The sequence below is a fragment of the Schistocerca nitens genome, chromosome 9 (genome assembly GCF_023898315.1).
Source record: "Schistocerca nitens isolate TAMUIC-IGC-003100 chromosome 9, iqSchNite1.1, whole genome shotgun sequence".
Classification (NCBI taxonomy): Eukaryota; Metazoa; Arthropoda; class Insecta; order Orthoptera; family Acrididae; genus Schistocerca; species Schistocerca nitens.
In genome coordinates this window covers 274,744,051-274,770,160 of record NC_064622.1, presented here as the reverse complement: position 1 = coordinate 274,770,160, position 26,110 = coordinate 274,744,051, and the positions used below count along the sequence as shown (strand labels likewise).

The window sequence follows — 26,110 nt, the reverse complement described above, 5'->3', positions numbered from 1 at the left end:
GAAACAACCCAACAGCACGTCATTCAAGATTGGTGGAAAACTTATGGATAGATTATGGATTTTTATGTAATACCAACACACAAAATTTGTAGTAATTAAAATGTGTAAAACACAAAATACTTTATTTAACATAAAACAACATCTGAATCACACCATCACCTACTATACGAGGTCTGTCTAAAAAGTATCTGACCTTTGATTTTCCCACGCAAAATAGAGACGACAGCTCGGTGACACTGTACACAGTAAAGGAAGAGACCTTTATGTGCATGCGTGAATTTTGACCCCACCTTAAAGCATGTTATTTGCAGCCTGTCGGTCGCTGCGTGAGGTGCTACACAACGTGTTTGTTGGATTACCGATTCTCTCAAGATGGCTGAACATGTTGAGCAAAGATACTGCATCAAATTTTGTCAAAAGCTTCGTGATTCTCAAAGCTAAGCAATTCATAAGATTCAGCAGTTGTTTGGAGAAGATGCAATGGGTGTAACACAAATTAAGGAGTGGTTCAACCGATTCAAAAATGGCTGCACATCAGTGGAGAGTGGCCAGCGTTCTGACAGGCCCCAAACTGCTCAGAGTGCAGCTGTTGTTGAAAGGATGCAAAATTTGGTGATGGCAGATCATTGCTCGACTGTGCGGGAGATTGCCAAAGAGGTAGGAGTGAGTAAGATTCTGCACATGCAATTTTGTGTGATGATTTGAACATGCACCAAGTGGCTGCGAAATTCGTGCCCAGATTGTTGTCGCCGGAACAAAATGACTTCCATTTTGACGTTGCACAGGACCTTCTGCACACCACCAACGTTGACCCTGGGTTTCTGAACACTCTGATAAATGGAGATGTGTCATAGGTGAACGAGTATGAACCAGAAACAAAAAGACAGTCGTCACAATGGAAGCATACCGAGTCTCCAAGGCCGAAGAAAGTGCGGCATGTGCAAAGAAAAATCAAGGTGATGCTGACAATCTTCTTTGATGTCCATGGAATTGTGCATCACGAATACGCACCAGAAGCACAAACAGTGGCAAAGGTGTAGTATCAAGATGTTCTCCGGCGACTCTGCGACGCAGTTCGGTGCAAAAGACCAGATATGTGGATGGCGAAAAACTGGCAACTGTATCACGACAACGCCCCTGCACTTTCAAGCCACTTGATCCAAAACTTCTTGGCCAAACATGGAATTACAGCCATTCGCCAACCTCCCTATTCTCCAGACATGGCTCCTTGCAACGTCTGATTGTTCCCAAAATTGAAGAAGCCACTGAAAGGATCCCGTTTTGAGAGTAGAAAAGAGGAAGAGATAATGTGGAACACAACGTCAGAGCTGAACACCATTCCAAAAGAAGACTTCCAGAGGTGTTTCCGGCAGTGGAAGGATCGATGGGCTAAGTATGTGCAAGCACAAGGGGACTACTTTGAAGGGGATTAGGGTCCCAGCCCCATCAGGTATTCAAAATATTTTTTCTGGCCAAGGGTTGGATACTTTTAAGACAAGCCTCGTATTATCTTAACATGCACTTAAATGTAAAAGAAACTCGAAAAGTATAAAAATGAGGTATGCTTTACATTACTTATTTTTTTACATTCAAATGAACACCCTTAGCCGCTTACAGGTGTTGACATACATCAACAGGGACAGATGAAAATGTGTGCGCCGACCAGGACTCGAACCCGGGATCTTCTGCTTACATGCCAGACGCTCTACCCGTCTGAGCCACCGAGGACACAGAGGATAGCGCGACTGCACAGATTTATCTCTGGCACGCCTCCCGCAACACCCACATTCTCAATGTATTGTTCCGCACTACATTCGTAGTGCCCCCGTCCATTATACTCATTACTCGCGGCACGTTGCCAATTCCCGTAAAGAGTTTGGGCATTGTTTGTGCAATCACACAGAAGAAGAAGATGGTCAAGTGGCCGGTGAGCCTTAACAATATATATGCTAAGGTGGTATCTGTTCTTTCGGACACGTCCGAAAGAACAGATACCATCGGTGACCATGCAGCTTGTTAGAATGAAATTACGATGAAATGAACACCCTTAGCTGCTTACAGGCGTTGACATACGTCAACGGGGACAGGTGAAAATGTGTGCCCCGACCGGGACTCGAAACCGGGATCTCTTGCTTACATGGCAGACGCTCTATCCATCTGAGCCACCGAGGACACAGAGGACAGCGCAACTGCATGGCTTTATCTCTGGCACGCCTCCCACGAAACCCACATTCTCAACGTATTGTCCTGCACTATATTCGTAGTGCCCCCGCCCATTATACTCATTACTCGCGGCGCGTTGCCGATTCCCGTAAAGAGTTCGGGCATTGTTTGTGCATTTGCACAGAAGAAGAAGATGGTCAAGTGGCCGGTGAGCCTTAACTATATATATACTAAGATGGTATCTGTTCTTTCGGACATGTCCTTAACTATATAATACTAAGATGGTATCTGTTCTTTCAGACATGACCGAAAGAACAGATACCATCTTAGTATATATATATCATTAAGGCTCACCTGCCACTTGACCATCTTCTTCTTCTTCTTCTGTGCGAATGCACAGACAATGCCCGAACTCTTTATGGGAATCGGCAACGCGCCGCTACTAATGAGTATAATGGGCGGGGGCACTACGAATGTAGTGCGGGACAATACGTTGAGAATGTGGGTTTCATGCGAGGCATGCCAGAGATAAATCCATGCAGTCGCACTATCCTCTGTGTCCTCGGTGGCTCAGATGGATAGAGCATCTGCCATGTAAGCAGAAGATCCCGGGTTCGAGTCCCGGTCGGGGCACACATTTTCATCTGTCCCCGTTGACGTGTGTCAACGCCTGTAAGCAGCTAAGGGTGTTCGTTTCATTGTAATTTCATTCTAACGAGCTGCATGGTCACTGATGGTATCTGCTCTTTCGGACATGTCCGAAAGAACAGATACCATCTTAGTGTATATATACTTATTTTTTTTATTTTGAAAGTCTATACAGCACTGCTACAAGAAAACTGTTTTCAGTCACATCAGCTAACCAAAATGTACATCTTCGCTTAAATCGCTACGGTCTCAAAACTTTCCATTCATTTTGATACACAACGAATAGCAAGGTATTTATCAAAATTTTCTGCAGACACAGAATGTCAGTAAACAGAAAGAACATTTTTGCAGGAGGTAAATGATGTATCCACATCACAAAACATTCATAGTGCAAAAATTTAGGACATGAAATGTTACTGGAGATGTCAGTTGGAGCAACATCTCCTTGCCCACTAAAGATACTGAAGATTGTAGCAAAAGTCAAGTAGCACAGATTTTTGCCAAAATTGTGTCATCAACTTTATTCACTACCCACTATGCAGTATCACCTCTAATGGCAGTCGGGCTCAGGTGGCAATGCTAGGTTCAGCAGCAGTTCTCTCCAGAGTGGCATACAATGTGGGGCTTTGCAAAACACTTGGTGCTCGGTATAGGAAATTATTTTCAGTGTGTGTGTGTGTGTGTGTGTGTGTGTGTGTGTGTGTGTGTGTGTGTTTTCCTTTCTTTTGCAAAGGAGGCAATGGCCGAAAGCTCAGTGTGTAACAGTCTTTTCGTTGCGCCAGTCTGAAACTTAACATGCAATCTTTACAGTATCAATCAATCTTTTTCATTATTGTTGGTATTCCAGCCTGCAGTTTCCACTACTTCATGTGTGGCAATTACTTATCACAAAGTTTTGAGGGCCTCCAGGTAATAAAAATCAAAATCGTTTTCCGTAATGTTGATTCACCAGGAATCTGTTGCCCGCAGTACTTTTGTAGAAACGTGATATTCAGGCACTTCATCTACATCTACATCTACATCTACATGACTACTATATGGAATTCACAGTTAAGTGCTTGGCAGAGGGTTCATCGAACGACAATCATACTATCTCCCTACCATTCCACTCCCTAACAGCGCGCGGGAAAAACGAACACCTAAACATTTCTGTTCGAGCATAATTTCTCTTATTTTATTTTGATGATCATTCCTACCTATGTAGGTTGGGCTCAACAATATATTTTCGCATTTGGAAGAGAAAGTTGGTGACTGAAATTTCGTAAATAGATCTCGCCGCAACAAAAAACGTCTTTGCTTTAATGACTTCCATCCAAACTCGCGTATCATATCTGCCACACTCTCTCCCCTATTACGTGATAATACAAAACAAGCTGCCCTTTTTTGCACCCTTTCGATGTCCTCCGTCAATCCCACCTGGTAAGGATCCCACACCGCGCAGCAATATTCTAACAGAGCACGAACGAGTGTAGTGTAAGTTGTCTCTTTAGTGGACTTGTTGTATCTTCTAAGTGTCCTGCCAATGAAACACAACCTTTGGCTCGCCTTCCCCACAATATTATCTATGTGGTCTTTCCAAATGAAGTTGTTCGTAATTTTAACACCCAGGTACTTAGTTGAATTGACAGCCTTGAGAATTGTACTATTTATCGAGTAATCGAATTCCAACGGATTTCTTTTGGAACTCATGTGGATCACCTCACACTTTTTGTTATTTAGCATCAACTGCCACCTGCCACACAATACAGCAATCTTTTCTAAATCGCTTTGCAACTGATACTGGTCTTCGGATGACCTTACTAGACGGTAAATTACAGCATCATCTGCGAACAACCTAAGAGAACTGCTCAGAGTGTCGTACAGGTCATTTATATAGATCAGGAACAGCAGAAGTCCCAGGACGCTTACCTGGGGAACACCTGATATCGCTTCAGTTTTACTCGATGATTTGCCGTCTATTACTACGAACTGCGACCTTCCTGACAGGAAATCACGAATCCAGTCGCACAACTGAGACGATACCCCATAGGCCCGCAGCTTGATTAGAAGTCGCTTGTGAGGAACAGTGTCAAAAGCTTTCCAGAAACCCAGAAATATGGAATCATCCTGAGATCCCCTGTCGATAGCGGCCATTACTTGAAGTCTGAAACACAGAATTTTTGCAGCAACCATAGCGGAGCACATATCACTGAAAAATTTGTTTTTGAGGTTTGGAGTCTTTTGCATTTGCATCAATAACATTTGCTTCTTAGACGATTGCACTACTTTGTTCTTTGTATGCTTATCACTATGTATATGAAACTTCCTGGCAGATTAAAACTGTGTGCCCGACCGAGACTCGAACTCGGGACCTTTGCCTTTCACGGGCAAGTGCTCTACCAACTGAGCTACCGAAGCACGACTCACGCCCGGTACTCACAGCTTCACTTCTGCCAGTACCTCGTCTCTTGCCTTCCAAACTTTACAGAAGCTCTCCTGCGAACCTTGCAGAACTAGCACTCCTGAAAGAAAGGATATTGCGGAAACATGGCTTAGCCACAGCCTGGGGGATGTTTCCAGAATGAGATTTTCACTCTGCAGCGGAGTGTGCGCTGATATGAAACTTCCTGGCAGATTAAAACTGTGTGCCCGACCGAGACTCGAACTCGGGACCTTTGCCTTTCGCGGGCAAGTGCTCTACCAACTGAGCTACCGAAGCACGACTCACGCCCGGTACTCACAGCTTCACTTCTGCCAGTACCTCGTCTCCTACCTTCCAAACTTTACAGAAGCTCTCCTGCGAACCTTGCAGAACTAGCACTCCTGAAAGAAAGGATATTGCGGAGACATGGCTTAGCCACAGCCTGGGGGATGTTTCCAGAATGAGATTTTCACTCTGCAGCGGAGTGTGCGCTGATATGAAACTTCCTGGCAGATTAAAACTGTGTGCCCGACCGAGACTCGAACTCGGGACCTTTGCCTTTCGCGGGCAAGTGCTCTACCAACTGAGCTACCGAAGCACGACTCACGCCCGGTACTCACAGCTTCACTTCTGCCAGTACCTCGTCTCCTACCTTCCAAACTTTACAGAAGCTCTCCTGCGAACCTTGCAGAACTAGCACTCCTGAAAGAAAGGATATTGCGGAGACATGGCTTAGCCACAGCCTGGGGGATGTTTCCAGAATGAGATTTTCACTCTGCAGCGGAGTGTGCGCTGATATGAAACTTCCTGGCAGATTAAAACTGTGTGCCCGACCGAGACTCGAACTCAGGACCTTTGCCTTTCGCGGGCAAGTGCTCTACTATGTATATGTTGCTGAAGTTGGGACTTCACAGAGCGTCTGATCTTCTTAACGCACGCTTAACACAGAATAAGCTCTCCATTGGCAGTGAAAGTGTTGTTCATTGTAATAAAAAATCTTAATTTAAATAAGTTTGGTGTAACTGGAGGCATATTGAACACAAACAGTGGTGAGCACTTAACGAGGACTATCTGACAAACTTTTCTTGCCAAACGCACTCCCTCGCTCTGAATTGGTAGAAGTTGCTAGCATTCGGGAGAACTTCAGGCCGCTAGACTTTTGTTTGCCCCACTGCCAATCTTGACAGCACATGAAGCACTTTACTACACAATGATGGCTACGACAATGTTAAGCAAAGTACTGTTATCATATCTGCTTTGCTTTTGAGAACTGAAATATCAAATCTTACAAGGCACCCTTGGAATGGGAGGTCACAAATTCAATCTTCAGTTCAATCATATGAACATGTTGTGTTAACAATTATGATAGGAAAAATATTAGCTGCTAATGACTCACAATGTGCATCAGGACAGTGACAGAAAATGACTGTCTCGAAGATGCAGCAATCAACCTTCTATGGGACAACCTGGGACAAACTGAACAGGACGTTCAGCTAAGTATCAACTCTTAAAGAATGCATCTAGAATCATATTGGCATAATGGGGTGATGGGAACTGATGAAATGTGCTGGCCTGCAACCAAATGCTAAATAGTTCTGTTGTGGAGATTATTGTAAAACTGTCTATCCTTTAAGTCGTAGCTACAGATAGTGAGATAATACATTGGAGCGCCAAAGAAACTGGTATAGGCACGTGTATTCAAATATAGATGTATTGTCGCAGAAGAAGCTGAGTAGCGCAGTTGCTGTAGTGTAGTGGTTATGATACTAGACTGTTGCATGGAGGGTCGTGAGTTCAAAACTTACCTGAACTGTATAATTATAATTTCTTTATTCGGTTTGAGTACATTCTAGAAGTATCCACAAATGGGAAGAATCATTGTACTGGAATGTTCTGTAGCTGTATATATACTGTACATGTCTGGTCGGAGGCAGTTCGCTCCGTGCTCTTGTATGCGCAAGTGCTGAATAAACCTTCATTAAGTGAAGTTAGTGTTCGTCATTCATCTAATTACATCTTCTTCTACATTACATTATTTTGGTGGATGCGCCGGGTATTGGAACTTGTGATACCGCACATTATCGATGACACAGTGGCTCCCATCAGGCCACGACGGAGCCGCCGTTTACGTGGCAAGAAACCCAAATTTGAGCCATATTCAACAGATCGCACTCTACTGGAGACAGCCACTGTGTGCCACCACATAAGACATCCTTCCGGGTTCTCTGGTGATGATGGACAAGATCCAAACAAGTGGCTGAAGATATATGAGCATATAGCCAAATTTAACAAATGGGATGATGCTGTGTGTTTGGCTAATGTATTTTTCTACTTGGAGGGCACTGCCAAGCAATGGTATGAGAACAACAAGGAGAAGTTCACAAGCTGGGAAGTATTCCAGGCGGAAATATGCAAGTATTTCGGCGACACACGATGATCGAAGTGCAAGGCTGAAGATAAATTAAAGTGCAGGGCACAGCATCCAGGAAAAACGACAGCATCCTACATTCACAACGTCTTCGAGCTAATGTAAAATAGTGCACCCTCGAATGAAGGAGGAAGATAAGGTTGCACATCTCATGAAGGGTGTTGCTGAGGACATGATCAAGCCCTGCTCCTGAAGGAGGTTTCGACAGCAGATAACTTCATAAAATAGTGCCACTATATCGAGACAATACATCAAAAAAGCATTACATGCAAGAAGTTTTTTAACGGCTTCCAAACGTTGTATCAATGTCTGTGATGGAGGAAGGAACTGATTTCACAAGTGTTCTTCGCCAGACAGTGAGAGATGAAGTTCAGAAGGCACTTGGATTGTACGGCGAGCAAAAAACCGAGATGCTTCAAGGGGTCATAAGGGAGGAAGTGGAACCGACTTTGAACCCAATCTCTCGTCCTTCATTTCCCTTTAAAACGGTAACAAAGTCAAGACCCAGGCAAAGTTACGTTCCTACAATGCCGCATGAGGAACCTGTTTGAGCACCAAGAAAGATTGACGCCTTGAGGTCCCAGGATAACCAACCAGTATGCTTCCACTGCGGACGACTGGGACATGTGGTGCGCTATTGTCACAAAAGGCAGCTGATGCCCGCACCAAGAGACAGCAGACTGATCTTAGCCGACACCAACTTCAGGACGGAGAAGATGAACAAGAAGATGTGGGTGCAGGACGATGTAGGTCACCATCGCCACTAGGTAGCCGCTGAAGAGTACGCTCCCCAACACGCAGATCAAGGTCTCCATCGCTGTTTAGAAGCTCCAGGCCACTGAAGAGAAAAACCCTCCGCCGTTGATCACTACAAAAATGATAGGAAACTACGTCGATATCCTCATGGATGGCTGACCAGCTCAAGCTCTTGTGTACTCTGGAGCATCATATGCAGTCATTTCGGAAAAGTATCGTCGCCAGTTCCAGAAAACCGTATTCGTCGACAACAAAACATCTCTGCTGAAGGTGGCTAATCGAAAATATGTAAAACCTACAAGAAGATGTGTCATTCATGTGGGTATAAGTGGCCATATACAGCCCTTAGAATTTGTCCTCTTACAAGAGTGTAGTCATGACGTCATTCTCAGATGGGACTTTTGGAAGCTTCTCAGGCAATTATAGATTGTGGTCACTCGAAGATTATGCTAGATGAGATGACATACTGTGGACAGGAAGATGCGCATCCGAGTGTGTGGAGACTGTGTGTGCTGGATGAAGTGATCATTCCTGCAGTCAGCGCTCGAAAGGTAACTGTCATGTATTATGCCATGCATCAACCCATGGATCTTGTAGTGGAATGTAAGAGAAGCTTACCACTGAAGAATAACTTGGTCATCCCAGCCTCTGTCGTCTTCATTTAAGAACGGATCCGGTGAATTGTGGATAGTTAACTGTTGCTGAGAACCGCAGATCCTTCCAAGAGGCAAGTGCGTAGCAAATGCTGAGCTGTTAATTGCAGAACAGCTGAGTGTCATAGAAACTTCGCACGCCGAGTCTGTGGGCGAAATTAGTGCTACCACTACGAGACACGATCTTCTAGCTCGACTATCACCAGATCTCACTAAGGAACAACAGAATAAGCTACTTGCCATTCTTCAAGAGTTCTCTGAATGCTTCAATCCACAGGTGAAGAGCAAATTAGACACATTGATGGTGAAGCACTGGATTGACACTGGAGACAATCAATCAATAAGCCATAGACCATACCATGTGCCAGCAACGTCAAATAATTAACGACAAGGTGCAGAAAATGAAGAAGAATGACATCATTCAGCCTTCAAAGAGCCCAAGGTCATCATCAGTGGTCCTCATCAGGAAGAAGGATGGCAGTTGGTGCTTTGGTGTTGATTATAGGAAGCTTAATAAGATAACTAAAAAGGACATTTACCCTCTTCTACGAATTGACGATACACTAGATTGTCTGAAGGGGCCTACGTTTTTCTCAACCATGGACATGTACTTTGGATACTGGCAAATCAAAGTAGATGAGGTTGATCATGAGAAAACTGCATTCATCACCCCTGAGGGCCGCCTGTATGAGTTTAAGGTGATGCCGTTTGGTTTGTGTAATGCACCAGCAACTTTTGAATGGATGATGGATAATCTTCTAAGTCACCTGAAGTGGACGATGTGTCTTTGTTATTTAGATGACATTATAGTGTTCTCAGAGACATTTGATGAACACATAAAAAGACTGAGGGCAGTTCTCTTAAGTGTCTCCATCAAGCTGGACTGAAACTTAATCCAAGAAAATGTCTCTTTGGATCAAAAGAAATCAAAATACTTGCACACCTTGTGTCAAACGAAGGTGTGCGCCAGACCCAGAAAAGGTGAGATCTATAACGGAATTTCCTATTCCTAAAAGTATTAGATATGTGAGAAGCTTCCTCGGATTATGTTCTTATTACCGTTGTTTTATCAAAGACTTTTGTATCAAAGCCAGGCCACTCGAAGAGTTGTTAAAAGCCAATGCTACATTTATCTGAAGTGGTGCTCAACAAGATTCTTTCAATGTGCTGTGAAAGGCTCTGACGACTGACCCTGTACTTGGTCTGTATGATGAGAGAGCACCTACAGAACTACACACAGGTGCCAATGGGTATGGGATCGGTGCTATTTTGGTGCAAATTTCAGATGGAAAAGAAAAGGTTATAGCCTATGCTTCTAGGACACTTACAAAAGCCGAGGGAAACTACTCAACTGCAGAAAGAAAATGACTTGCTGTGATCTGGGCCATGTGCAAATTTCAACAATATCTCTATGGAAGGCCACTCACAGTTGTTACAGACCATCATTCACTTTGTTGGTTGGCAGGTCTTAAGGATCCAACAGGACAACTCGCCAGGGGGGCACTATGTCTTCAAGAGTATGACATTACCACTGTGTACAGAAGTGGAAGAAAAACACCAAGAGACCAACTGTCCCTCAAAAAACCCTGTGCAAGACCATCAGGACTTTGATGAAGATAGTGACTGTCTCGCTACACTCCAGGATCTCTCTCCTGAGCAGGAGGAGGCCACCAAGATATCTCAAATTATGCTTGCCTTAAACTGGTCAGCGGATGTGAAAGGACTATTTAAGGTAGTTAATGGATTGCTCTGCAAGAAAAACTTCGATGCGTTTGGAAAGAGGTGGCTACCAGTGATTCCTAAATACATGCGCTTACATGTTCTACAGAAATTCCATGACATGCCTGAGGCCGGACATTTAGGATTTATTAAGACATACGACAGGATCTGCAAGAGATTTTTCTATACAGGTTTATTTAGGTGTGTCTGTCACTATGTGTCGCACTATTGAGAGTGCCAGAGGAGAAAGGCATTTCCTCAGAAACCATCTGGCTGACTCCTACCAATTCCACCAGCCGAAATGCCTTTCCAGCGTGTTGGGATTGACCTCCTCGGACGATTTCCAACGTCTGCTAGTGGCAACAGATGGATTATTGTTTGCACTGATTATACGACACACTATGCCATTACAAAAGCTGTGAAGACAGCTGAAGCATTCGAGGTAGCCAAATTCATTGTAGAACACATTGTATTAAAACACGGTGCCCCAAGGTCATTAATTACAGATCAAGGGAAAGTTTTTCAATTGAATCTTGTGACAGAGATAAACCGTTGGAGCAACATTACTCATCACATGACGACTGTTTACCATCTGCAAACTAACAGGCTTACTAAACGCCTTATAAGACGTTGGCCAACATGCTATCAATGTTCGTCAACATTGAGCAGGGCAACTGGGATGAGGTGCTACATTTCATTATGTTTGCCTACAACACCGCCAAACGAGACACCACAAGATTTACACCATTTTTCCTGGTGCATGGTCGTGAGGTGACGGCGATGATGGACACTGTGTTTCCGTTACGTGCCGATGATGTGGACGACAACTACATCGACCAGGTGTTAACCAGAGCTGAGGAAGCTCGGCAGTTAGCTCGAATCAGCACACTGCAGGCTCAAGAAAACAATAGCCAAAGGTATGAAGCGAGCCACCACCCTGTTGTTTACCAGCCTGGTGACCTCGTCTGGATCTTCACTCCTGTTCAGAAGATCGGTCTCTCTGAGAAGCTCCTCAGGCGCTACTTTGGACCTTATGTGGTTGTAAGACAGTTGTCTGATATTCCTTATGAAGTTGAAGATTTCGACTCCATCACAAGACGACGAAAGATCAGAGATACGCTCCACATCCATCGAATGCAACCCAGGATAAATTTGAAGCTCCAGCAACATGCAACAAGTGGAAATGTGATGAAGAACGTAGTGGCAAGGGAAGTTCTACGAAGATCAGCGCCAGGGCGAACATCAGTCATCGGGAGTTGGAGTATGTAGGACCGATGACTCGTTCCTGGACTAGGAGGACGTAACACCAAGACGCTGTTCTTTTAAGGAGGGAGCAATGTCACAGAAGAAGCTGAGTAGCACAGTCGCTGTAGTGTAGTGGTTATGATACTAGACTGTTGCATGGAAGGTCGTGAGTTCAAAACTCACCTGAACCGTAAAATTTTAATTTTTATATTCGGTTCAAGTACATTCTACAAGTATCCACAAATGGCAAGAATCATTGTACTGGAATGTTCTGTAGCTGTATATATACCGTATGTGTTCTGGCCGGAGGCAGTTCGATCCCCGCTCTTGTATGTGCAAGTGCTGAATAAACCTTCGTTAAGTGAAGTTAGTGTTCATCATTCATCCCTTCTTCTACGTGACATTATTCTGGTGGAGGCGCCGGGTATTGGAACTTGTGATACCATACATTATCGACGACACAGTGGCTCCCATCAGGCCACGATGGAGCCGCCATTTACATGGCGAGAAATCCGAGTTCAAGCCATATTCAACAGATCGCAATCTACCGGATACAGAAGAATAAGATGATGTTACGATGACAGCAACTGTGTGCCACCACATGCGACATCCTTCCAGGTTCTCTGGTGATAATGGCCAAGATCCAAACAAGTGGCTCAAGGTATATGAGCATACAGCCAAATATTACAATATGTGACAATATGTAAATAGGCAGAATACGGTGCTGTGGTTGGCAACATCTACATAAGACAACAAGTGTCTGGTGCGGTTGTTATATTGGTTACTGCTGCAATGGCAGGTTATCAAGATTTAAGTGAGTTTGAATGTGGTGTTATAGTTGGTGCACAGGCAATAGGACACAGCATCTCCAAGGTACTAATGAGGTGGGGATTTTCTTGTACGACCATTTCATGAGTGTAAAGTGGATATCAGGAATCCGGTAAAACATAAAATCTCTAACATTGCTGCAGCCAGAAAAAGATCCTGCAAGAACAGGATTAATGACAACTGAAGAGAATCGTTCAACATGACAAAAGTGCAACCTTCCGCAAATTGCTGCAGATATCAATGCTAGGCCATCAACAAGCGTCAGCGTGTGAACCATTCGACGAAACATCATCGATATGGGCTTTTGGAGTAAAAGGCTCACTCGTGTACCCTTGACAACTGCACAACGGAAAGCTTATGCCTCACCTGGGTCCGTCAGCACCAACATTGGACTGTCGATGACTGGAAACATGTTGCATGGTCGGGCAAGTCTCATTTCAAATTGTACCGAGTGGATGGACGTGTACAGGCATGAAGACTGACAGGTGACACGTACGTAAGCTTCCTGTCTGATCACCTGCATCCATTCACATCCATTGTGCATTCCAACAGACTTGGGCAATTCCAGCAGAACACTGTGTTACCCCACATGTCCAGAATTGCTACAGAGTGGCTCCAGGAACACTTCTGAGTTTAAACACTTCTGATGGCCACCGAACTCCCCAGACATTAACGTTATTGAGAGATGCCTTGAAATGTGCTGTTCAGAAGAGATTTCCAAGTCCTCTTACTCATACGGATTTATGGACAGTCCTGCAGGATTCATGGTGTTAATTTCCTCCAGCACTACTTCAGACAGTAGTTCAGTCCACGCCACGTCGTGTTGCAGCACTTTTGCGTGCTCGTGGGGGCCCTTCACGATATTAGGCAGATGTACAACTTTCTTTGGCTCTCCAGTGTATGTTATGACGTGGGGGATATAGAGGGAAACATTCCACGTAGGAAAAATACATCCAAAAACAAAGATGATGTGACTTACCAAATGAAAGTCCTGGCAGGTCGACAGACACACAAACAAACACAAACATACACAAAAAATTCAAGCTTTTGCAACAAACTGTTGCCTCATCAGGAAAGATGGAAGGAGAGGGAAAGACGAAAGGATGTGGGTTTTAAGGGAGAGGGTAAGGAGTCATTCCAATCTCGGGAGTGGAAAGACTTACCTTAGGGGGAAAAAAGGATGGGTATACACTCGCACACACACACATATCCATCCACATATATACAGACACAAGCAGACACATTTGTGTCTACTTGTGTCTGTATATATGTGGATGGATATGTGTGTGTGTGCGAGTGTATACCCGTCCTGTTTTCCCCCTAAGGTAAGTCTTTCCGCTCCCGGGATTGGAATGACTCCTTACCATCTCCCTTAAAACCCACATCCTTTCGTCTTTCCCTCTCCTTCCCTCTTTCCTGATGAGGCAACAGTTTGTTGCGAAAGCTTGAATTTTGTGTGTATGTTTGTGTTTGTTTGTGTGTCTGTTGACCTGCCAGGACTTTCATTTGGTAAGTCACATCATCTTTGTTTTTGGATGTGTGTGTGTGTGTTATATATATATATAATAAAATAAACCAATCCAGAGGCTGAATTTCTTAGTGGCTCCATGTGGTATGAACAGCAATGTCACATATTTTTCAGAAGGGATATTTTACTCTAAAGAAGTATGATTTTTATATGCAGACCAGGAATCAAGCAAAAGCAAGTTATTTTGATCAGCTACTGGCCAAAAGCAGTGCTCATACCATAGCTGCAGTTCTCTTACATCCATTTTGCCACTCTTATTTACTGCGACGTAAATATTCCCTACTGCCCTTGCAAGTTCACGCACACGAGAAAGAATTGTAGGGGGTAGAGCACCTTCAATTCTCACAGAAGAATAAATAACTTTCCAGCCAATTTATCATCCAGATTAACGGTCGGCATAATTGTATACGAGTGCATTAAGGCACTGAAGTTAGTTGATCTCGATACAACTCTCTTCATACCTCTAATCTCGAAGGTACGGTTTGTATACACTTCCTCTTCAAATCCCAATAGGTCGGAGTTGAAAACAAATTCCTTAGTGAACTATGGAACAAGTTTGTTTATTTCATCTACAAATTTTCGGACTTACTGTATTTACTCGAGTCTAAGCCACACTCGAATCTAAGCCGCACCTGAAAAATGAGACTCGAAATCAAGGAAAAAAAATTTCCCGAATCTAAGCCGCACCTGAAATTTGAGACTCGAAATTCAAGGGGAGAGAAAAGTTTAAGCCCGCGTCTCCAAATCGAAACAAAGTTGGTCCACTGTAATATGAGACAATTTAGGTCGAATGAATGACAATACAGCTACAGTAGTTTGGTTCGAGTCGTAAGCTTAGCAGTTAAGCTTTACCAGGTAGCCATTGCTATGCGTCAGGCGCTCCATCCGTATTTATACGGGTACCCTTTCTTTTTCACGTGCTTCATCTGCTTTGAATTGATTGCTTATTTTTCTTTGATCTGATAAGCGCAGTTTTCTTTGTTATAGGTGTTTACGTCACTCTACGCTGAAAATGCATTACTGTACTGTGTCATGCATTGTTTGTCGTACTCTGATACTGCGTGTTTACGGCCTGTCGCCGCTTGCGGCATGGCTTGCTTTTGTGCACGCCACCGCCGCTTACAATAATAAAAAAAAAAAGAGAGGAATCGTCTCATTAGCGAAACAATGGCAAGAGACTGCTACTTGTTGTTACTTACACTGCTGCTTTCTTTGATAATGATCAACAAGAACCAAATAATAGACCGCGTATGATAGAAGATGTTCTGAACAAGAGTTTAGCGAAAATTTTTCTCCGTTTGAAAATCTTTGCAGGCGCCTCTTTAGTACATTACATTCTGCACAGAAATTAGAGTCATCTTAGATTTAAAAATCTAGTCAATTGCCTCGCTTCATTTCTGACCGTATCACTGTTTAGCATAAGAATAATACGAATATAAACATGACATGATATGTATATTCTTCCGCGTTTGCTGTTGTCTCACTCTAGTTTTGTGGTTTAAGAACTTAGAACTACTTAAACCTAACTAACCTAAGGACATCACACACATCCATGCCCGCGGCAGGATTCGAACCTGCGACCGTAGCAGTCGCGCGGTTCCGGACTGCACGACTAGAACCGCTAGACCACCGCGGCCGGCAGATAGCAGCAAACACGAAACAATACATGGCAAAATGTTTATATTCATATTATTCTTATGGTGACGAGAATACTGCATGTGATTCACAATTTATAAAAGTTCCTATTAGGAACCATCTCTTCTCACAGATAGGAAAAAATTTAGAACGTAGAGTTGGCCATATTGACAAACATCCTAAACATTCTTGCCAGTCGGGTTTTTGTAGTACATTGAAATGCTGCTACATTCGAAGATGAACAATACGGAATTTGTGTTTACTTCGTTGGATAATGTATGAAAATGCAGTGGTCGAAACTCGGCGCGGAGAAAAAAAGCTTGTCTTACACCTTTTTTTTAAATTTATTTACGGACGCAGAGGTTTTGGCGCCAGTATTTATCTTTGTGCCTACAAAGCATTCCTGTGTAGCGCTACATATATTCGACGGCAGAACTAAGTTGTGGCGGCACCCACCGACATTTTTAAGAACTTCCGCTAGCTTTGCACTCGATTCTAAGCCGCAGGCGGTTTTTTAGATTACAAAAACCGGAAGAAAAGTGTGGCTTAGATTCGAGTAAATACGGTATTCTGCAGATTGATGTGTCACATCAAGTTTGTTTGAAATTTTGTAGTCTTCCAATTCTGTAGCTATGTTTGAAGTCACGTGACCATCCACTGCTTCCTTTGAAATCACTGTTAATCTATGTCGCGCGCAATATGACGTGCATAATGTCGTAAGTCACTATCATTCACATCCTATACATTGTTTTGAGCGACCTCGAAATGCACTAACACCAGTTTTTGTAACAAGTGTGCTTTGTCCTCCCTTAAACATCTGTAGTTTTTCATATGTGCTACATGGTAATACTGCTGCGGAGTTATTCAAAATCGGTTCATAATTCTTTTCTTACTATGCTGCAGATGATCTTCCATGTACGTAATTATGTTTAGTGTCAGCTCCTTGGACAACAATTGTGTTTTACTATGTTTCATTGGAGATGGGATATTGTTTGTTTGTTTTTGTTTTAGGGCGCTTAAACAACCTGGGTCATATGCACCCACGTCTGAACTGTACAACATGAAGACAAAAAAGAAGTTAAAAACGACTACACATTAAGCCCAATCGATGGAAGGAAAAACAGTCAAAAACAGGGACTTGGAGAAGGTTCCATAGAATATGCCATAGAGAAATGGATGACCTGAACTAAAGATTAAATGTCCTTTGCCATATTGCTACAACAGTAAAAAGTAAAACACGGTCGAGAGTCCACGTGTCATTCGCTAAAACGACCGATAACTGAGACAGCAAAGGGCAGTGAGCACAAAGTGGTGGCGAAGCACCACTTAACAAATAGTGATGGCTAAAAAGACAGTGCCCAATATACAACCTAGCTAAAATGATCTCCTCATGGCGAGAGAACTGAGAGGAGCTCGACCAAGCCACTGGGAGAGCCTTCCCAAGAAGGAAGGACCAGCAGTGAGGCCAAAGTGACACCAACTGCTGACAGACAGAAACACAGAGATCAACAGAGGGAATGGAAGAACTAGCGGGCCGAGGTAAGAGGACTGCAGCCTTGGCACCAGAGTCAGCGACCTCGTTTCTCGCTAGACCGATGTGAGCAGGACCCACATAAACATCACAGTAACTCCATCAAGAGTGAGCAAGTGTCAGCTTTCCTGGACCCATTGCACTAACAGATGGACGGTGTACAAAGGCTCTGAAGGGCCCTGAGTGAGTCACAACAGATGATGCAGCTGAAAATCCTGTATTGCTGGATGTACTGCATGACCTGATACAGGGTGAAGAGCTCTCCCGTAAATACTGAGCACTGTTCTGGAAGCCGATACCAAAAAACGTCGGTGTCAATAACAAAGGCACACGCGACACCACAGGCAGTCTGAGAGCCATCAATGTACAGAAAGGTACTATTGCAAAGTTCTGTACAAAAGTCATGAAACTTACGGCGATAAAACAAGGCCAGAGTAGTATTCTTAGGAAGCGAATGAAGGTCAAGGTGAACACGGGCTGCCACAGGAAGCCAAGATGGTGAAGAGTTCACACCAATCAGGAAAGTGGCAGGTAGCGTGAAGTTAAGCTGTCGGAGCTAGAGCCGAAAGTGAACTCCAGGAGGTAAAAGAGAAACGTGACATGCCCCATACTGGCAATCAAAGGAGGCATAGGATGGGTGGCCACACATGGCAGACAAAAGGCTGAGGAGAAAGTCACAGCGGTATGACAGCGGTAGTTAGGCAGCTTCTGCATACAGACTCTAACTGGGCTAGTGTAAAAGGTGCCAGTGGCCAAACGGATGCAATGATGGTGGATAGTATTGAGACGGTGTAAGATGGATGGACATGCAGATGCATAAACAAAACACCCATAGTCTAGTTTTAAATGGACAAGGGACCAGGACATATGGTGGAGGGTGGAACGATCTGCTCCCCAGGTAAGACACGTGGGTGGACCAAGGAAGATTCCTATTGAGCATGAGTCCCACGAATTTCATAGTTTGAACAAACAAAAGAGCAACAGGCCCAACATGGAAAGATGGTGGAAGAAACCAATTGCCCCATCAGAAATTCATACAAACGGTTTTGGCAGTGGAAAAGTGAAAGCCATTGTTGATGCTCCATGAGTAAAGACTCATCACTGAAGACGCCACTGAAGGAGACAAGTCAGTGGAGAACTGCAATAGATTGCAAAATCGTCAGTGAAAAGGGGGAGGAGATGCCGGGCATGAGACAGACCATTATGGGTTGATGGCAACAGCAAAGAGGATGATGCTCAGCACAGAGCCCTGAAGCACACTGTTTTCCTGGATGAAGGTGTCCGACAAGGCAGAACCCACACGTACCTTGAAAACTCGGTCTTTGAAAAATTCCTGAAGGAAACGGGGCATGCGGCTATGAAAGCCCCACATATAGAGAGTACGGTGGATACTGGTCCTCCAGCAGGTGTCATAGGCTTTCTCCAAATCAAAAACCACAGCAACAATCTGGTATTTCCGCAGAAAACCACTCATGACAAAGTGACAAGATGGTCAACAGCAGAACGGCACACTTCAGAATTCACACTGTGCAGTGGTTAGTAAATTGTGAGACTCGAGCCACCATACCACCCAGGCATGAATCATTCATTCCATCACCTTGCAAATACAGCTGGTGAGAGAAATGGGATGATATCCAGAAGGAAGGTGTTTGTCCTTACCAGGCTTGGGACTGGGGATGACAGTGGCTTCATGCCAGCATCTGGGAAATGTGCTCTCTGCCCAGATGTGATTGTACATATAAAGGAAAAAGTACTTGTCCACAAGAGAAAGGTTCTGCAACATCTGAATTTGAACATCGTTCGGCCCTGGGGCGGAGGATCAGGACAAAGTGAGAGCATGATCTAGCTCCCTCATATTAAAGGTGCATTTGTAGCACTCATGATTTTGGGAAGAGAGGGGTACTGCCCAAGCCTCCTCCACTCGTTTCCAATGGAGGAAGGGAGGGTGACAGTGGGTGGAATTTGAAATCTCCACAAAATAGTGGCCCAAAATGTTGGAGACAGCAATAGGATCTACTATGACATCATCTGCTACTGTCAGGCCGGATATTGGGGAACAGACCTTGGTGTCAAAGAGCCGTTGGAGGTCGGGCCACATGACGGAAGAGGGAGTGGAACTTTTAAAAGAACTAGTAAAGGAAATCCAGCTAGCTTTCTTGCTATGCCAAAAAATGCGACAACACTGTGCATGCAACTGTTTATAATGAATGCAGTTTGCCATTGTAGGAGGACAGTTAAGAACGTAGAGAGAATGTCCCCGAGCACGAATTGTTGTGGCACACCTTTGTCTACCAAGGGACCGAGAAACAGCGTGGTAAAGAGGAAGTGCAAGGAATGGGACATTCTGCAGCAGTAAGGATAATGTTTGTAAGATATTCTACTTGGTCACCACAACTGGAGAAATGTTGTTTGTAGAGGAGCAAAGCCACCAGTCAGCCTTAGAAAGCTGCTATTTGGGTGTGCACGTAGGTGGGGTAGGAGTCAGCAGACAGACAGAACACAGGAAATGATTATTCCAGTATGTTTCAGAGAGAACGGACCACTCGAGCCGACTGGCAAACTGGGCAGTGCAGACTGAGAGGTCCAAATGGGAATAGTTGTACATGGAGCCTGAAAGGAATGTGGGTGCTCCCATGTTAAGGCAGATGAGGTTAAGTTGATTGAGTGGCAGCCACGAGGGCACCTCTTGGACATGTTCTGGGAAGAACCCCAAAGGTGATGATGGGCATCAAAGTCACTGAGCAGCAGAAAGGGGCGACGGAGTTGCCCAATAAGCTGGAGGAATTCTGCCCTTTCTTCTAGTTATTGGCCCATTTCTTTCACCAGGTGATGGAACGTAAGATGACAGAGGGATGGAACGTAAGATGACAGAGGGATGTAAACTGTACAAAGGGAAAAAGTGAGGAAGGAAAATTAGGACTGCAACAGCTTGAAGCCAGGCAGTCAGAGAGATAGGTTGCCTACGAACATCATCCTGGATGAGCAGCATGATTTCCCCATGAGACGGAGTGGCGTCCTCTGAGGTAAGGTCAAAGTGGACTGGGAAGAAATGCGAGAGATCAAAATGGTCGTGAGGACACAATTTTGTTTCCTGGAGGCAGAGAACAAGCAGACACTGCGATTCCATGAGCAGCCGTAAGTTCTCTTTGTTGGATCGAAGGCCACGAACTTTCCATTGGAGGAGAGTCACGATGTGGAAAGGGGAGGGGTGTCATCTCAGTGGCTGCCGAGTGCCAGCCTTCAAAGACTCACCGCTACAGGGCACAGAGGATCCTGCTCCATGAGATCTACAGAAGCGTTGGCATGCTCCTTCTGTTGGTCTGTGGAGTTCACGGCAGAAAAACAGTTAGCGGACAAGGAGGCTGGCTGGGTGAGGGTATCATGTGGCAACACCATCTAAGAGGATCTCCGAATTGGCAAAGGAGAAGACCGTTTGCCTTTGTTTGATTTCTTGGAGCCTTTCCAGTTGGCAGAGCAAGACTCAGATGTTTTTTGGTTGTAGGGACACAGAAAGTCTTCACTGGAGTCCTCCTCCTGCCCTTTCCGGCCTGCCGGTTGTGTTGCAGGTAACTCTGCCCCATAAGGCAAAAGTTTGGTGGCTTGTTGCACAGCTGAAGGAGGAGACAGGGATGCTACCATAACATTGGGCAATATTACAACTATGGTGCTGAATTTGAGGTCGCATGGTCTGTGTGGCCGTGTCTTTCATGGAGCGAGATTCAGCAAGAACTGTGCTGTAAGTGCCGGACGGTAGAACACAAGGTTTCCAACTAGCCAACAACTTGTGACCTACTGGATTAGGCATTTTTTCCTTCACCCAGATCTGGATAGCCCGCTCATTGAGATGCACGGGAAAATCTCGGGAGGTGGTGGTATGGTTACCATTGCAATTGATACATTGGGGAGAAGTAGGTGCACAATTGCCCTTGTGAGCATCCCTACCCCAGGTTGCATATTTGGCTGTGCGTCGACAGGACATTTGACTGTGGTCGTAACAATGACACTAGTAGTAGTGCATCAGGGTCGGAATGTACGGTCAAACTGTGATAACTTCATAGCCTGCTTTGATCCACGCGCAACTCTATCAAAAGTGAGAAAAAGTGTGTGTGTGTGTGTGTGTGTGTGGACACTAGGGATGCATCTACCATTTTCATCACCCAATGGACTGCAATGATGCCTTCCTCAGAGAGGTATGTTTGGATTTCTGCCTCGGTCAGACCATTGAGCAGCCTAGTGTAAATAATACCATGGGAAGAATTCAGCATTTGATTGGCCATAACATGGACAGGACAGCCATGGAGGAGCAAAGCTGCAAGCAGTTGTTATGCTTGAGAATCAGAAGCAGTCTCCAAAAGCAACATGCCACTGCGTAAACAAGAGCACGATTTACACGGTCAGCAATTGCATCAACACCTTTCTGAATACTAAACGGATTTACCGTAGCAAAGGACTGACCGTCTCCAATACATGAAACCACAAGGAACCGTGGTGCAGCTGGGAGGCTCTCTGAATCGTTAGCCTCATTCCGTTTACATTTAATAGACATTGACCGTGATGATGATGATTGGCTCATTGTGAGAAAATCCCCCATGGTTGCCAGCATCCTTCCAACTGGGGGGGGGGGGGGGGGGGGGGGGGGGCTCAGAGGGGCTGCACCCACCTTAGGTGATTGTTCACACCTCAGGTCACACCTCCAGAACACTTGACAGAGGGACCAATCGGCAATTTTGGAAGGTAGCAGCTCAGTCAATCACTCCTCTCTGGGCCTGACCTGTACCAGGGGGTATATGCAAACCCTATCTGTCGAAACGGGGCTGTGAATTATGCTTTAACAGGTCACATGTCACACGACAGATGCATAGGCCGGCTTTCATGAGCACACAGAAAAAAGCAGTTGAGAGACTGTTCTGATATCAGCTACTGAAAATGCAGAACACATTTCCAAAAACATCCCAGACATATTCCCCAAGGGAGGAGCAAAAGAATAGCAGGAGGACAGACACGCACCATGGAAGGGAAAACATGCTGCAAAGGCTGAAACCCCATAGTAGCCAAGCACAAACCCGCCAAAGAAGTGCCAGCCCCATTGAGGGTGGAGGCCACCTGTTGCTGTATCACTTTCACTTGTTAATCATGTATCGTCATCACTGTATTCTTCAAGTACACTGTCTGCTCAGTCGAGCATATACGACGCCACACACTTTAGTGACTCACCATGCAAAAACACTAATATTTCATCTGCCACTTCTTTCTCACTCTGCAGAATTCCTTGGGTTCCTTTCTGATGAAATGTCAAGTTCGGCAACTGTTGTAGATACAACACAATGTTTGCTTTGTCTATCATTGCTGTTGCTCTGTTTTTTATCAACACCACTAGCACTGTAGCACTGTTTGTGAGTTACTGACTAAGCAGTTCAACTACACTTTGTATCTTCATGCTGTTCTCACCACTGCATACCTCCAGTCCCGCCCCCTGTTGCCATTGGCAAACAATATTGTGGCTGCATGGTAGACAATAAGTGGGGCATTAAATGCCACAAACATCATTGGCCTTTTGCAACCTCGCACTCCAGGGGTCCTTGTTAGAAAATTAAGCATAGTAACGTTCTTCATAATCCAACTCGAGTGAAATTAACTATTTTTTATTGCAATATAACCAGATTATTGTCCAGAGAGTAGCCCGCAAAAACATATAATTACACAGATATATTACAATAAAATGAAATATACCAAGAGTGGCAACATAATCCTGTAAACATTTACACTTTTTAAGTATGTGGAAGAAAAAAAAAAATGTAATTACATACGAATTTTGGCTCTACGTATGGAGTATGAGTAATACTGCAAAGCAATATGAAATGGGATGAACACATGAAATCATTAGTGTAAAAGATGAACAAATGATTTCATTTTATTGTGTGCATTCTAGGAAAGTGTAGTGATCTGTAAAGGAAACTGTATATGAGGCAGCAACGCAACCAATTCTGGATTACCGCTACAGCATTTGGAATCTTTATCAAGTAGGTGTGACATTGGACAATGAACGAGTTCAGAGATGCACTGCTTACAGGTCAATATTGGCCAGCCACGAGTGTAAAAAGATATGCCAAGGGAAGTACAATGAAAATCTATGGACAAAAGGTGTGAAACTCTGTTGGATGTATTTAGAGGACTGGTATCTGAGGATGACTGTGCAACAATTGTGCCCTTCGGAGATCTCAAGTAGTGATCATGAGAAGGAGACAGCAAGAATTATGGCATGCACTGAATCATGCCACTTGCTTTATACATAGATGGACTAGGACTAAATTGTTAATACTGGTATGAAGTACATGTGTAGATGTGGATGAATCTTGCAGTGCTTGTAACTTTTCACTGGATTTGGAGTGTATAGTCATACCTTGAGGTATATGTATTCGAGTAACAGTGGACAATGCAATCGTACAATAAAGGTATTAGTTCTCAGGATAAAGGTAGCAGTCTTTTCTATTCTGTCCTTTATTGTTCTTATTACGATTTTCACTTCACAAACCATTCTGCTTTCGCAGTTTCTGAAATTTTCAGATGTGCTTTATCTTCACAGGCAACAACATCCTTATAATAATTCAGTGTTGTGCAGGTCTGCTGTAATTAGAAACGTTATGTTCACTAACAAAACATGTTCTGCACAACACAGTGAAGAATCAAACGGTTTCTTCAGTATCCAGATGAAACTGCAGAGTAAAATTCGCTACGGACACAAACGAAATATGTATACAGATATGCGTGAAATATGCTTTTTTCTCTCTCTCTCTCTCTCTCTCTCTCTCTCTCGTGTGTGTGTGTGTGTGTGTGTGTGTGTGTGTGTGTGTGTGTGTGTGTTATGGACAATTTGCGGGCAAAAAGCTCGTAGCTTATAATGATTAGCTTCCTCTCAGCTCTAATGCTTTTACTTTACCTGAAAATCACCAAAAAGGCAACATTAAAAAACTGTTACTGTACCTGTCATTCAGTATTGGAGAATAAGTTATAGAAAACCCTGAAATGTATATAAATTTGGAACTTCAGACAAATCATTGGCAGGCAGAGAAATACAGCCAGTTGTTTAAAGTATCAGCAACAGAACGCTGTTGCCATTTATGAATTGCAGAACCTGCAATTACTGTCAACTTACCACTTATTGCCTGAGGTAAATCCCAATGGCTGGTATTTAAAGATTCAGGATCAGGATTAACTGCTGTGACAAGCAGGTTGTAGCCCTCAGCAGGCGGCAACCTGTAACGACTGGTATAGTCTCTCTCTCCAGTCTGTGAACTCAAGGACTTCATAGTTTGAACAAGTGTCTCCTCCTGCAATAGCCACTTGTGAAGAACGTCATGCATGCGTATTGGACCTGGAATCCAACGTATTTTACTAGCTTCTAAAGTTGATACCTTCCATAACAGCACAAATATACTGTATAGCTTAAACAATGAGGCAATAATTATTGTAAATATTGTATACAATAATGTTAAACCTCATTTCATACATAGAAAATTGTATATTTACTCATGAAACTCAAATGTCATATACAGAGATATTCTATGCTTTTTCCCATAATTCCTATTACATTACATGCATTTGGTGAGATGAGTATCAACTAAAGTATGCCGGTGGCATATGTTTACTGCCAACTTCCTTGACCCCTCACACACAACTTTCTTCCCTAGTCAGTTGAAAAACATTTTCTGGCCACAGCTCCTTCAAAATGATGCGAGACAAGGACATCACTTTCTGTATAGTTGAGATTATGGGCAAGATGATTCACAGCATTCTAATGAAAACTTAGGAAGCCTCAGCATTTTTATGTGGCTCGGGGTCAAGTATTATCTTGCAACAAACACCCTCTGCCCTGCCATACTAGCCCTCTCCTCTTATATTGAATGGTCGAATAAAATCTTATAAGGATCATCCAGTATCTGTTGACATTTACAGATACACCTTGTATCAACAAGCTAATCAGAAGAATCCCTTGTTTAACAATAAAATGAGGAAACATTCACTGTATTATCAAATTCCAAATCAGCACTTACTACCCTGAAGTATTTACACAGTAGAAGACATACTATTTGTCAAACTCTTCCTGATTATTGGGCTCATTAGTTCTGAAGAGGTAAAAAACTACAGTAGTCAGAAGACTTCAGTGATAAGTGTTTTGTATCTAGTCACTCTCAATAACACAGTATGTAGTGTTGTACTAGCCATTACAGAAGATAATAAAAGTTATGCTACACTGTCTTGCATGTTTCTCACAAAAAGTGTGAGGAAGTAATTCTAGGTTCGTAAGACTACTTGGAGACAGTTACGGAGTGATCGGAGAGGAAATTATTAATAGCTTCAGAAAATCTGTGCTTGTGTGAACTGATATGACATCTGTGGCATTGAAGTGCCATTATAGATGCCGTTTGTGGCACTAGAATGCCAATAATGAAAACAAACATATCAATAAAGCACTTTCGCAAAATATTAAAGCATTTGTTAGTTTCATGCATCACTTCTCCTTCTGTACTAATTCTTAGTGCTTTAGTGCATGTGTTGTACCATAACTGAATTAGAT

The 26,110-nt window shown here is 43.7% G+C and overlaps 1 protein-coding gene and 2 non-coding genes across 3 annotated transcripts in view; 1 reads left to right on the top strand and 2 right to left on the bottom strand.

Annotated features, from left to right (window-relative positions):
- The window catches only part of LOC126203345 (GPI transamidase component PIG-S), a 50,312-nt gene that overhangs the window by 11,047 nt on the left and 13,155 nt on the right, over positions 1 to 26,110 (bottom strand). Inside the window, exon 4 of the mRNA XM_049937635.1 lies at positions 24,689 to 24,907. Coding sequence (XP_049793592.1) covers positions 24,689 to 24,907 — 219 coding nt within the window. The remainder of the gene's footprint in view (positions 1 to 24,688; positions 24,908 to 26,110) is intronic.
- Trnat-ugu (transfer RNA threonine (anticodon UGU)) lies at positions 2,723 to 2,796 on the top strand. The gene has a single exon. It is a non-coding gene; the product is annotated as a tRNA-Thr (tRNA).
- Positions 5,135 to 5,209, bottom strand: Trnas-uga (transfer RNA serine (anticodon UGA)). The gene has a single exon. It is a non-coding gene; the product is annotated as a tRNA-Ser (tRNA).